The 14,562-nt window shown below is 51.0% G+C and overlaps 1 protein-coding gene across 1 annotated transcript in view; it reads right to left on the bottom strand.

Annotated features, from left to right (window-relative positions):
* Positions 1–854: 854 nt before the first annotated feature.
* IQSEC2 (IQ motif and Sec7 domain ArfGEF 2) overlaps positions 855–14,562 on the bottom strand; it is an 81,891-nt gene continuing 68,183 nt past the window's right edge. The window contains exons 6-15 of the mRNA XM_063083278.1: positions 13,745–13,906; positions 13,014–13,136; positions 11,848–12,014; positions 9,661–9,800; positions 8,761–8,886; positions 6,676–6,775; positions 5,907–6,068; positions 4,137–4,310; positions 3,621–3,670; positions 855–3,020 (exon numbers count right to left, since the gene is read on the bottom strand). Of these exons, the coding sequence (XP_062939348.1) occupies positions 2,055–3,020; positions 3,621–3,670; positions 4,137–4,310; positions 5,907–6,068; positions 6,676–6,775; positions 8,761–8,886; positions 9,661–9,800; positions 11,848–12,014; positions 13,014–13,136; positions 13,745–13,906 (2,170 nt within the window). The 3' untranslated portion in view covers positions 855–2,054. The remainder of the gene's footprint in view (positions 3,021–3,620; positions 3,671–4,136; positions 4,311–5,906; positions 6,069–6,675; positions 6,776–8,760; positions 8,887–9,660; positions 9,801–11,847; positions 12,015–13,013; positions 13,137–13,744; positions 13,907–14,562) is intronic.

Raw genomic sequence — 14,562 nt, 5'->3', positions numbered from 1 at the left:
GAAACCCCATCCTGACTTGTTGTGTGGCATTGGGAAAATTCTTCCCTTCTCTCGGCCTGTCCTCTCCTCTGTAAAATGGAGGGAGTCCAGCTATTTGTTATCTAACATTCTAACTATATACGGAACTCTTATATCTAGCCCTGTGCCTTCCTGGCCTAAGTCACACACACACACACACACACACACACACCCCACCCCCCGGAACAGAAATGTGACCAGCCATTATGTGGAGTGGGCAAGGCCAAGGAAGGGTGAGAATAGATGCCACAAGCATGGAAGGAAGTGTCCAACCTGTGAAAGAAGGACAAGGGAACTAACTTACTGAGTACCTGCTCTGTCCTGTCTGCTTGACATTCATTACCTCATGTAATCATCACAACTCCACGTGGCGTGGCTTATCACTGAGTGTTAAATTGCAGAAACCCAGACTCAGAGAGTGTGACTCTCCCAGGTTCACATGCCTAGAAGTGAAAATCCCAGGATGTGGACTGGATCAACTCCAAATCCTACACTCCTGCCACTCTGTCACACAGACTGCATATGAAATGAAATAGGAAAAACTCCCTCAGCCCTACCTCCCACCCAAGCAAAGCATCTCACCCACCAGTTGCCTGAACTTCTACCATTAGTGCATTACCTCCCTGGGCTAAGGCCTCTCTCTCCATGAGCTCCACAGCAGGGAAGGGGGACGTAAGTAGGAGGCAGAGGCGGGAGATGAGCACAAGGTCTTTTTATGAGGCATCAAATATACATTCTTATATACAGGAAGGAAAAAAGACAATGCCTGAACCCCAGCTCCTCTCCATACAGCCCCCTCCCACTGCCACGCTCCCCCACCCCCAAGCCCTAGGGGCCCTGGCCCTTCGTACAGCCAGGGTCCATCTGTCTGTCTGTACTGCAGCCCATGGTGGAGAGGGGAGAGGGAGGCAGGAGCTGAGAAAGGAGCTGGATATGCGGGGCAAGAAGAAGAGCTGTGGCTTGTAAAAAATATATTTATAATAAATAAACAGGGCTGCAAAAGGGCTGGAGAGGCAGCAGAGATTTTGACGGACAGAAGGACTCAGGCATCTTGGCTCCCGGCCCCGGCTCTGATGGCTTGTCTCTGCCTCAAGAAGGAGATCGTGGGCTCATGGTGGCCCTCTGGGAGCCTCTCTCCCCAGGGCTGATGCTGAGTGCCTTGCCCCAGCGAGGTGTGTGTGGGCATTATCTGTAAAGTGCATTGTCTTCAGTTGTAGGTGGGGTAGGTGTAAGGGAATGGGGGGGCATGCAATATGGGTGAGGGAGGGCAGTGCCCTTCTCATCCCAGACCTGAGCCCCCCCAAAACCTGTCTGGACTTTGATCAGGATAAGAACGTTGCAGGGCGAGGCAAGTTCCTGAAGCCAAAGAGGTCTGGGCTGGGGCCTACTGGAGAGAGGGCACAGACTGGCTCAGGAGAGGAAGCACTGCCCCAAAAGGGGGCCAGCACAAGCGGGATCCCACCCACTGAGTGCACTGACAGTCTATGTCCTCCAGCAGGCAGAAAGACACATGGAGGTGTGTGGCCAGGCCCTGAGGTCAGAGAGAGGGCAAAGCCAACTGAGGTTTGGCCACAACTCTACAGAGCTCTCTCCTAGCCCCACACAGCCAGAGGAGCCCTGGGGAAGCCTTCACCTCTACAGCTCTGGATGCCTTCCCTTCTCCACCAGCCAGAGCTGAGAGGGAATTCGCACTGGCCCGGAGGTCTGAGGCCATTGAGCTAGGCCTCCAGGGAAAAGGGGAGAGGAGGAAGACAAGAAAAAGAGGACAATGATCTCCAAAAGGCCCTCACCACTCCCCAGCGCTGGAGCATCCTGAGTCCAGGCTTCGAGTGGCAAGTGTCCGCGAATCTGGAAGAAAACCCCATGGCGACTGCTGGGGGTTAGGGGAGGGGTCCCAAGGCAGGGAGGAAGTGGGGAGGAGGACATTGCTATGTGTATATATATTTTGAAAAAACTGAGAAAGCAGAGAGGGTGCAAGGTCCCTCTCCTGCGTTTTCCCCAGCCGCTCCTGTTCCCCAGCTCACTCTCTCCATTCATCAGACCACCGTGCTGATCCGGCTTGGCTTGGCCTTGGGGTTTGCACTGGGTGGATTGGCTGTGCCAGGAGGCCCAGATGCGTGCAGCGGACCATGGGGGGAGGTGGGTGGCAGGGGTGAATGCGGGGTATGGGGTGAGGGTGGAGGCAGGGGTGGGTAGGAGGGGTGGGGTGGGATGGGTGAGTGCGGTGACAATGGTGACTGGGGGTGGTGGGGGTGGGAGTAGGAGCCCCCTGGTGGCCGGGATCCAGGGCCCCCCGCTGCGCCTGCTGCTGGCATCATCTGTGGGTGGTGACTGAAGATGAAGTGCTTGGGGCCCTGTTTGTGGGCTGGAGGGTGCTGGGGGGCAGGACTGTACAGAGGCAGTGGGGATGTGGGCTGGTGCAGAGGGTGGCGGCCATGTGGAGCAAACTGAGGGTGTCCTCCAGCCCCCCGTCTGGGAGCCCTGCCTGGCCGGCCCAAGGTATAGTGCTGGGGCCCTGGGACTGGGCCATGGGCATGGAAGTGGCGATGTGGCCCCACAGGTGGGGCTGAGGCGGGAGGTGGCGGGATGGACCCCAGCTGGGGCAGGGGTGGGGGCTGCTGGGGAGGTGGGGGTAGAGGGGGCTGCTGGGGTGGGAGGTAGGGCGGTGGGGCAGGACCCGGTCCTTGGCAATACTGGGCATGCAGGGCCTGGAGCTTGGACTGCCCATCAGGCAGCACCCCCAGGCCACCGTGGCTGTGACCATGGTGGTGGTGGTGGTGGTGGTGGTGGGTGGAAGAAGCAGATGAAGAGGAGGCAGAGGCCTGGCCTGTTGGCGGCGGTGGCATCTGGAAGGGACCCTTGCCCCGCTTGCTTCCAAATAGGGAGCCCAGGAAGGATGAGGAGTTGGAGATGGGCCTCTGGCTCTTGTACTCCTCTGGCGGCGGGGGTGGGGGCGGAGGTGGCATCCTCTGGTGAGGGCGTGGACTGCTAATAACAGACCCCTGGAAGGTAGGGGAGGGAGTCAGGCCAGTCTAGACATTCTAAACCCCCAACCCTAAACTCCTCCCCTGTCCCTGAGGGCTGGAACTGGGGAGACAGGGACCCCCAGGTCATAATAAAAACCAAACAACAGTCCTGAACGTGTATGTGGAGCTCCCCAGCTTGCAAAGCTTTGCTGTCACATCCACTATCTCAGCTGAGCCTCAGCTGGGAGAAGGATTAGCAGTACCTCCTCCTCATCCCCATTTTGCAGGCACGGAAAAAGTTAGGCCCAGAGAGGCAGAGTGACTTGCTCAGGGTCAAAGAGCAATACTTGGAGGTCAGAGCTTCTCGTGGCCAAACTCCAAGGGTATCCCTACTCCTATAGGAGTTGGCCCTGGGGTTGAGAAGGGGCATGGGAGAGTGGAAGACAGACTGAAAGACAGGCAGAGTGAGGACAGACAGAGTTGAGGACAGATGGAGAGAGTGGTTGGCTGGGAGAGGAAGCTGCATGGTTCCCAGCAGGGAAGAGGGGGAAGCAACAGGTCCCCTCCTCCTCTGGGGCTCTGGTGACCAGGGCAGGGCTCATGCAGAGGACGAATGGGGCAGGAGCTGGCACTTACTTCAATGGTGCTGTCCAGCGATCCCACGCTGTTACGGCGCCCCCGCTTCCCTGCACCCACAAGCAAGGAGCCCAGCGTCAGAGCAGCAACCCCCCCTCCCCACCCTGCTGGGCTCCAGAGCTGGGCCCCTCCCGGGGACAGACACCCCATCATCCCTTTCCCCCATCGAAGAGGGGGAGGAGGAGTGGTGGAGGAGGAGGAGAGAGAGGAGGAAAAGATGGAGGAGGAGGAGAGGTGGTACTGGAGAGACAGAAGAGGGAAAAGAGGAGAGGTGGAGCAGCGAGAGAGAGGGGCTAAGCCTGTGGCCCCACTTCACACTCCATGGCCCAAACCTTGGGCTCCACCTGTTCTGACCTGGCTACCAGGCCCCCTGCGGCTCAGTGCCCAGGGCTCTGGGTGAAGGCAGGGCGCGTGCGTGCGCAGGAGGTGGAGGGAAGGCTGCAGCCAGTGACAGGAGGCAAAGAGGACACCTGGTCCCATGTCTCCCCAGCCAGGGCAGGGGCCCAGAAGACTTGCCTGCATCAGAGAGGTCTCGCAGGGAACTGCTGAGTGCACCCCGTTTGAGCCCGTCGCCTGCCCCATAAGTGTCCTCCAGGCTACTGCGGGCCAGTGTCCCATTCACTGAGTCCTTGGCCCCTCCAGGCTGTGAGGCATTAGGCCGCATCATACCTTTCTGCTTCTCCAGCTCCGCTGGGTGGTGATGGGGGAGACAGGGAGCAAGGGTCAGGAATGGAATGAGAGCCCGCCTGACTGACCCCAGCCCTCCAGGGGTCTCCCCCCTTCCTCCACCCTCCCTCTATCCCTCAGGCCTCCGTCTTGCCCCCTGGACGGCCAGCACTTGTTTCACCCCAAACTGCAGCTTCATCCCCAAAGCTCCCAGCCTCTGTCTCCTCCTGCTCAGTCTTCCCTTTATCCTTCTCAGTGCCTGCTCTTCCTGCTCCTTTTCCCTTCCTTTCACCCTTCTTACTTCTTCCCTCCCCTACCCTTTTGCAGCCAGGTCTCCTGAACCACCCGTGCTCATCACAAAAGAGCTTCACAGCAGATGGTTCACAGTAAGGAGTGGAAGGCCCTTCTAGCCTATGGCAAACTTTCCCGAGTTCACTCAGTTCTCAGATACCTTGCTCCAAAGCAGAGGGGCTCCTGGAAGGGCAGGAGCAGGAAACTGACAGGCATCGAATCCTCTATTATGTGCCAGGCAGTATGCTGGGTGCTACACATCTCTCAATCCTCACAACAGTTCTGAGGTCAGAATTAGCATCCACATTGAGCAGAGGATAAAACTGAGAATCCCAGAAGTCATAGAGCTTGCCCAAGGTCATGCAGCTGGAAACGGTGGAGCCAACATTCTGGAAGCAGGTCTGCCTGATTCCAGAGCCTGGGCTCTCCAGCCTCCTTATACCCCCACCTCCCCACAGAGGTCATAAAAATTCTTGTTTATTACCCTTCCCTCATCTTGGTATGCTAATCCCTCTCTCTAGATTTCCCCAGGGTCTTGGGGGATGTGGTGAACTAAGACTTCTTATTCTGCCTTGCTGAGGAGTAGGTAGACTCTGGAACTGTGAAGGCCTCAACAAGGAGCTGTCCACTGCCTCTGTCTCTCTCTTTCTGTCTACCTGCTTCTTTCTCTTTAACACCATGTTACTTAACTGTAACTGCTTAGCCTGGAGAAGAGAAAACTTGGAGGGCATCAGGAGGAATGAGATGTAATCATTATTTTGCATTATATATGATCAAAATGACTTGGTGTAGCCCCTGGGAGGATAGGTCACTGGGACTGAGCTCAGGAATTGGTATGTGAGAGGAGAGGGTAGGACGGGGAATAATATTTGTTGAACACATAGGATGTGTTAGGACACTTTGGCTACCTTGTCTCATTTCATCTCTGCCATTCTTTGAAAGAGATTTCATTATCCCAATTTCATGTAGGAAGAAACTGGAGCTTGGAGGATTAGGCGACTTGCCCAGTTTACCTATATATAAAAAGTAGCATACCTGGGATCTGAAACTAGAGTCCTTCCTCCATACCTTGATTATTCTCCCTGCTGCCTTTCAATAGAAGGAAGAGCTGGCTCATAATTAGGGGTTGAAATAATAATCTGAGGTGGGAGGTAATGAGCCCCTTGTCACTGAAGGTATTCAAGCAGAGGCTGAAGGGTTCCTGGAACGAGGGTAGGTAGGTTGGACAAGCTAACCCTCAACTCTTGAGATTCTCAGAGGACAGGATTCTTGGTTTCTGCAGGGCACTGAATCAGGAGAGGGGGAAGGAGATGGGGCTGGGCTACTCACACTCCACACGGTATTTCTCCATCTCCTGCACCTCGGCAATGGACTCACGCAGGTCAGATGTGAAGCGCAGCCGGTCCTGGAGGCTGGGGGCATTGAAGATGATGAGGACTTTTCGCTCCCCACCAGGTACTGCAGACAGCAACTTGATCCCAAACTGGTAATCTGTGGGGATAGGGAGGGGAGAGGGGAGAGGGGAGGTTGATGCCTCTGTCAGGATTGCAGTAAGGTGACAAATACGTGAAATAAGTTTTCTAATGTCCAACTCTGATCATGTCTCTTCTCTGCTCGAGCATCTTCAGCGGCTCTCCTTGAGCATCTTCAGCGGCTCTCTTTTGCCCCCAAAGCCCCCAAACACCTGGTGGCCGTGGTCTTCTGTACTCCAGAATGTAAACACAAACTGAAATCTGCCTTGCTCTCTTGAAATCCTCTCCTTCGTGTCTCAGCCTCTACTCACATCACTCCTGCTGCCCAGAACACCAACCATCAAAGCTCCTCCTGGTTGAGGCCTTCAGAGCACAGCGTCATCACTGTCTCTTTGGCTCACCAGAGAACACACATACTGTTGTTCTCTATGAGACCACAAGCTCCCCAGGGCCTAGACCCGAGTCACATTCCACCCTGGCCTGCCCTTCATCCCGGGACCAAGTCAGTGCTTTGGAGACCTCAGCCCAGTCGTAAAGGACTCCACTGAAGGCTGGTATGGATGAAGGATGTGTGTGGGGGCCATGGTATAGACTCTTGGGATGCTGGGATCCAAGAAGGGACTCACATGAATTCTGGAAGAGCTGCATGTGCATTTCCACCAGGGGAAAGGATTGGCGGAAGCTGTACGTCACCAAGATCTTCTTCTTCTGGAAAATTTTGGTGACCTTTGGCAGGGGTGGGAAAAAGACAAGAGGCAGGGTCTGGGGTGGGAAATTGCCAAATGGCACCTATTTCTAGTAACCACCCTCCCCTCCCACCCCCACTAACAGATATATACACACAAACACACATACCCACAAGTTGGGGAGAACTGAAGCTTGAGGAACAGAACAGAAAGAGATGGGAATATGCAAGTTCCTGATGTACTGATAATACACAACAGGAATTTACAATTTTTACAGGAACTAACTGAATGCTACTCCCTCCAGGAGGCCTGTTCTAATGCTCCATAGAAAAAAATTTTTTCCCGTTTTTGAGCTTCTGGAGTGCTGGTTCACTACCTTTCCCTGGTCAGGCTCTATGATAGTCCTCTGAGTATGTGATCGCCCCCTGCTGGACTGGAGGGCAAGAGTCTGGTTTTCAGGTTCTCTCAACCACCCCCACCAGAGCCAGCCTGGAGTGGCAATATCTGCATAGAGTTACAAGTCTTCCCTCAACAACCCAAGGCCTTTGTCAAGTACTCAACCAACATGGGCTGTGAACAGTCAGGCATTCTGTAAGTGGCTCTTCAAAGCAAATGTTTTCACTTCAGGATGGTTAAATTGCACACTGATACAAAGCACTTTTTTAGGTCCAGACTGACTCCGGGGTCACAGGTTCCCCTCTTTCCACATCTGACCTCATTTCACCCTCATGAAAACCCTATGAGGTAGGGGTTTGCTCCATTTCACAGAGGAGGAAATTAAGGCTCAGGGAAAGCACTGGAGGTGCTTCATCTAAAGCAGCAATTCTCAACTACGGGCGATTTTGCACCCCAGGGGACATTGAGGTAATGTCTGGAGACATTTTTGGTTGAAGGGTTGCTACTGGCATCTAGTATGTGGAGACCAGGGTGCTGCTATACATCCTACAATGCATAGGACAGCATCCCCCCAACCCCACAATAAAGAATTATCCATCTCCAAATGTCAACAGTGCTAAGACTGAGAAACTCTGCTCTAAAGGAGAGAAGACCAAGGGTGAAAGGATTGCTGTCCTCAAATCCCTGAAGAGCTACCTCAGAGCAGAGGTAGAATACTTGTTCTTTGTGATCCCAAGGGTCAAGTACAGGTGGTTAGAGGAAACCCATAGGAGGACAGATTCTAGCAGTCAGAACTACCTGACAGGGCAACTGGCTGCCTTGCAGGAAGGCAACTTTCTGTCCCTGCAGTCACATAAGCAAACGGCCATCCAGGAAGCTGGCTCTTGCCCAGGAGTACCTGAAAGTCCCTTCTGACCTGCAGGGTCCTAAGAGTCCCACCCCTAAAAGAGCAACATCTGTACTGGTCATGAGTTCGGTTTTAAGAACCATTTCAAGCATTCTGACCACTCAAAAGGTTTCTCTTTGGCTCACCAGAACACACACACTGCTGTTCTCTGTGAGACCATGAGCTCCCGAGGGTCTAGATCTGAGTCACACTCCACCCTGGCCTGCCCTTCATCCTGGGACCAAGTCGGTGCTTTGGAGACCTCAGCCCAGTTGTAAAGGACTCCAAACACTGAGGGCTGGTATGGATGAAGGATGGGTGTGGGGGCCATGGCATAGACTCTTGGGATGCTGGGATCCAAGAAGGGACTCACATGAATTCTGGAAGAGCTGCATGTGCATTTCCACCAGGGGAAAGGGCCCAGGGTCACAGGTTCACTTCTTTCCGCCCAACTCTCTGGGCTATTGAGGTGAACAGAAACATCTCCTACCACTTCCTAGACTGGAGTCTGTCATCTCCCCTGGTCCTCACATTTTCTGCCCATGTGGCTGTCACTACCTCCAAATGGATCCTCAAGGAGAAGGAGGGGCAGAGAAGGCCTGTGCCTTGCCTGAGACCACGCAGATGGCATAACAGAGCACCTCACCCACCATGCTCCACACACCAATGTCAACGTGGTTCACGCCAGACCCAGGGGCCAGGCTCACCATCTCCCTCCCATCTCCTCCCTACAATGCCCATACCACAAGGAGATCATTGAAGAGGAAGACCTCCCGCTGATGCAACCCTAGCCTCTGGGGGCGGTTTGGATCTGGCACCTCGTAGAGCTGGCAGCAGCAAACCAGTCGACGGTGAGGAAGAGACAGGACCTAGACAGGCATGAAGAAATAGGTGTCAGTAAGTCCAGCCCATCAGCTTCAGACCTCCGGCACCTTAACATTCAACCTCAAGAGAAAGTTTACCTCTGTATGCATGTGTTACTCTGACACAAGCAGTATATGCAACTAAGGCCTAAACTTTTCTGCTGCCTTGCCTTTGTCCTTGTAGCTCCCTCTGTCTGGAATGCCTTTCTTGCCCAGCTCTGCGCAGCCACATTGCACTCCTCCTTCAAATCCCCATTCCAAAGTTATCTCTTCCAAGAAGCCTTCCCTGATTTCTTCAGGCTGAAAATGGCCTCTCCTTCCTTTCTGCTCCCCTAAACTAGACCATAAAGTACTGGTCTGTGAATGCCCCCAATGGCAGAGACCATGCCTGATTCATATCTATGTCTCTGGTGCCCTGTGAAATGCTGGGCTTAGTCGAAATGTTTATTGACTAAATGTTTGTTGACTAAAAGACCAGAGTGTGTTCTTGCTTTGGTTCTCAGCTAACTATTAGCTTGGCTCCTCACTTGGGATGGACAGGCAAAACCAGAGTTGGGGAGGATGCTAATGTTTATCCAGCACCTTCTACGGGCCCTGCAATGCACTAAATGCATTCACATAGGACATCTCAATCTGTGCCATGACCCCCTGAGGAATGTGTTCTCACCCACTCCGTTTTGCAGGTGAGGGGAACCTATGGCTCAGAGGGGTGGTGACTTACCACTCAGTGGTGGAGGCAGGCCAGAACCTGGCCCTGCTGCAGCCTCCCAGGGCACTTACCGGTTTCTTGCCGACAATCATGCGCTCTACGGCCTGCACCTGGGACACATGGTCATCGTTGGTCCGCAGTTCGCGCCCCTGGATGCGCTGGTAGATGCCCACCAAGAGGTCTCGGGGGATGTCTTCACCGTTGTCAACCCCTGAGTGGGGGGAGTAACACAGGAATATGTCATATAAATAGGGGGAGTGGGTGGTAGGGGTTCTCCACAACACCCCACAGCTAGGCATGGGCCATGCTATCCGTCAGGACAGAGGGTCAGTTGGTCCCCTCAGTCCCCCAGCCAGGATTGGGGCAGGGAAGATGCCCCTCATCAAAACAGTCAGTTGCTTTTTTCCAAATGGTGGGGATTTTGTCTAATTAGCAAAAATAATTGTAAATAATATCCAGTGCTAGCAAGCGTGCAGGGAAGTGTGCATGTATAGTAACAAACCTATTCTGGAAGGTAATTTTGGAAGAGCCTAAATTTTCAATCCAGTGATGATTTCTCTAGGAATCTGCCCTAAGGAATTACTCAGAAATATGTGCAAGATATACGTATAAGAATGTTCACTAAGTGCTATTTATGGGAAAAATTTGAAACAATCTAAGTTCTAACAATAAAGGTACCATTAGGTAAAGGATAGTAAATCCATTTAGTAAAATAATATACAGTTTTTAAAAATTTGACACAAAAAGATTTCGGTAGCATGAAAAAATTCTTGTAGCAAGGAAATTGAAAAAAATTAAGATAATAAATTACATATACGGCATGATCTTAACTATATGAAAAGTTACATAGGCATGGGAAAAAAGATTAGACTACACCAAAATATTAACCATGGTTGCCTCTAGGGGGCAGAATTTTGGGTGATTAGAAGAAATTTTCTAATTTTCTGTATTTTCTAAAATTTCTGAAATGAGCATGTATCAACTTCATTTGTTTATTTATTTAATAAAAATATATACGTACATATATATATAGAGAGAGAATGAATGAATGAATAATGGCAGGATTGTAGGAGACAGCTCCAAATGGTTCCTGATCTGTCTAACTCCCTCCTCCCAAGTCTATCATCCTTCTGTACTCCTGATTGTCTGCTGAGTGAAATCCACTCACTCTTCTCTCCAAAGCTTCTGCTAGGGAAAATGTTTTCTCCTTTGGAAATGCCACACCACTTCCTTGGACAGGTGCTACAGGAACATCCTTCATCTACCTTTTTCACCTTAGCTGCCAGAAGGCTTTAAAGCCTATCAACTGTGCACTCCAATGGTCAGCAAATTTGTCTTGTTTTGGGTTTGTTTGGGTTTTTTCCCTTCAACTCTGTTTCCCTCTTTCATTTCAGTGACATTCAAGACCCTAATATATTGGTTCAACTGACCTTCCCCGATCATCCACTCCTCCTCAATTGTTCTCTAAACAACTTCACATTTCCTATCTCTGTGCCTTTGTTATTCTTACAGCTAGGTAAACCCTCCTTAATCTCTATTCTGTCACCTTATGCATGCCTTCTAGGCCCACCTTAAATGAAAAATACTGCTTCCTCCAGGAAGCCAGTTGGAGGTGGGCTATCCCTCCTTTGAGCTCTGATTGCATTTCTGGCCTCTCTGATGTCACGGTTCACTTTCTGTCTTGTATTAGTTTCCTGGGTACTACAAGTCAGTCACTCCCATACATGAGGAGCTCCCTCAAATCAGGGACTATGGCAGACTCCCCTTCCTTGTCCTTGGCACCCATCATAGGGCCTGGCACACACTAGGCACTCAGTGTCGACTGGCTGGCTGGTTGGTTGGCCAAGTGAATAAATGGATGAATGGAGGAAAAGGTACCTAAAATAATTAAATGAGCCTTCACCGGCATAAAGGAAGATGAGAGGTAAAGAGGGAGTGAGGAATGGACAAGTGAATGACTGAGTGAGTAAACTGGTGTAAGCCCTGTAAGAGCTAGGGCTTTTACCTATCATGTTCACTGCCATAACCCCAGGACCTAGAAGCCTGGTACACAGTAGATGCTCACTAAATAGTCAGTGTGTAAATGAGCAAACGGGCAAATGACTATTTGAGTGAATTAATAAGTGACCGCCCAGGGAACTCACAGGTTATTTTCCAAGGAATGGATGGGATCTCCCTCATCCTTCCCCACCCCCCACCCCACCCACTTTCCCTTCCCAGGTGAAGGGCAGGAAAAGCTGATAAGGAAGTCTGGTCACCTCTCAGGTTCTTGATGAAGTCATCTAGTTTCATCTTGCGTTCAGCCTTGACACTGGGACTGTACATGTCGGTATTGAGGAGGATGATGGCAAAAGCAAGGATGAAGATGGTGTCTGGATTCCGGAACTGGCGCACAAGGGCTGGGTTACAGACACAGTACCGCTGGCTGCAGGGCAGGAGGGATCAAGGCCAGACTCAGCCACCAGCAACCTCTACCCACCTACCATCCACCCAGTGTGGCATCACCAACTCTTTTCTCCAGAAAATCTTCCTTAGCCCTCTGGGGAAACTCTGATTCCCCAAGACTAGCATGTAAAAATCACAATTGCTACCTTTTACAGAGCTTTGCCAGGGAATTTATGTCCATTGTCTGATGTAATCCATCACAATCAGCTACCTACAAGGTAGCTTTTAGCTCTCCCATTTTACAGATGAAGTGACTGAGACTCAAAGGTGAGGTAACTTGCCCAAGGTAATAGAGCTGGTAAATAGTGAAGCCAGGATGAAAACCCAGATCTTTCTGACTGCAAAGCCAATCCTTCTTCCATTACGGGAAACAAGTTCTCAGCAACTGCTCTGTGTCTCCTCTAAATACCCCAAAGTCGTGGAGCCAGGACTTACACCCAGCTCTGTCTGATCCCCAAAACATTTATAGTAGAGTATTATGACTAATGGCATGGACCATGGAGTCAGACACACTTGAGTTCAAATTCCTGTTCTACCTCTTACTTGCTACATGACACTGGGCAAATTACTTAACCTCTCTAAACTTCAGATTTCTTGTCAGCAAAATGGGAATAACAATAGAAGCACCTACCTCATAGGGTGCTTGTGAGAATTCAGTGAAATAATCATGTAAAGTGCCCAGCTCAGCACCTGATACCTAGTAAGTGCTCCACTAATGTTAACTGTTATTGCTGATGTTTTTGTCACTTATTAAATACCCATGTCCCAGATGCTGAGCTAGATACTTTATATGCACTATCTCTGATCCTCACAACTGCCTTACAAGATAGGATTTATCATTTCCATTTTATGGTGAGGAAAATATGAGATTCAGAGAACTGACCATAATACATAATATTATACCGTAGGCACATAATACATTGGCTCCCAGAGTTGGGGTCAGGGGGGAGGCAGCTTCAGGAGTGGGAAACAGGCACACCTGAAGGCTTCTATGAGTCGCTCCACTTTCTGGGCCTCACCCTGGACTCGGATATGGGATTGGAACTTCCGGAGTGCATCATCCAAATCCATGGAAGAGAAGTCCATCTCATCCACCACACAGCTGGGGAGCAAAGAAGGGGGCGGAACACTCTCAATTCCTCCACAGAAAACCTCTGATCCACCCTGACCTGCTCAAGTGGACCAACACTCCCATGGACCGACTTCCAAAATGGGGACCTGTGGCCCACGCAAGTACATATGAGGACAGAATGTTTGAAATTGAATCCATCCCAGAAAATCAAGGCAATACACATGGTCATTAAGGGTCCTTTCCATTAATCCACTCATTTCAGAGATGGGAAAACTGGGGCCCGAAGCAGGCCATAGAAGGAGCATGCCATGCCTGGGGCCACTCAGAAGAATAGGAATAGGGCCAAAAGAGATCAGACCCCTTTGGGGCAGAAGGGGTATTGGAGTAGGAAGGTCTACTCATCCTGTTTTGCTTGTCTGTTTGTTGTTTTTTTTTGGTGGCTGGCCGATATGGGGATCCGAACCCATGACCTTGAGGTTATAAGGCTGTGCTCTAACCAAGTGAGCTAACTGGCCAGCCCTGTTCATCCTGTTTTGAAACGTTTTTCCAAACAAAAAGGACAGGCTGCCACCTTCCTCCTTCCTGCTCCCCTTTTCCAAGAATCCCTGGCCCAGCCTGCCCCATCCTGGAGTCCTCACTCCAATACGTCTCTGTTGAACTGCTTCTGCCGATTCCCTAGGAATTCCCCTATCATCTGCCGGCTCAGGCCTTTCCGCTCCAGGATGAAGTGAGCCACTCCCACCGGTGTGTCTGACAGGAAGCCCCGTTCAATGAGATACTGGATACCCTTCTCTGGCTTCCTGCAGAAAGAGGGAAGGTAGATGAGATGACCGTCCTCCTGGAACTCTGCCCTCTGTCCCACTTCTTGAACTAGTTTTGGGCCCAACTAACCATGGCCTCAGAGAACCACAGAAATCAAATATGTAATTTGGTCCACTCCCTTCATGGTACAGATGAGAAAACTGAGGCCCAGGGAGAGGAAGCCATTTGCCCATTTCACAGAGCTTCAAAATTCCAAGGTATCCTCAACCCAACTTCCTCCTTCACTGGAGCCACACCACAATTGAAAGAAAATCAGTATCTAATGAGATTATGCTCTATGGCAGGAGCTTTGATATTCCTAGCAAGCAATTCCCTTTACTTCTCCAAACCTCAGTTCCTTACCTATAACATAGGGACACTACTACCCACCTTGCTGAGTTATTATGAGAATTAAATATAGGTGGCAGTGTTTAATAAGCCATAAAAATGTAAGGCATTACATATAATGCCTTATACCTAATGTTTTCTAATTACATCTAATGTTTTCTAATTATTTTCTAATCAAATGTCACACTCCCACCCCACTCCTAAGCACCTGGCACAAGACCAGGCTCCTAGAAAGAGCTCAGTCATGGGCATTGAGTAGTCCAACCCACCACCCTGCCCCCCACACCTCAAACATACACACCCTGCT

This window comes from Cynocephalus volans, chromosome X, assembly GCF_027409185.1.
Source record: "Cynocephalus volans isolate mCynVol1 chromosome X, mCynVol1.pri, whole genome shotgun sequence".
In the NCBI taxonomy this organism is placed as follows: Eukaryota; Metazoa; Chordata; class Mammalia; order Dermoptera; family Cynocephalidae; genus Cynocephalus; species Cynocephalus volans.
Note: the sequence above shows the minus strand (reverse complement) of the source record. Positions and strands in the feature narration are given on the sequence as shown.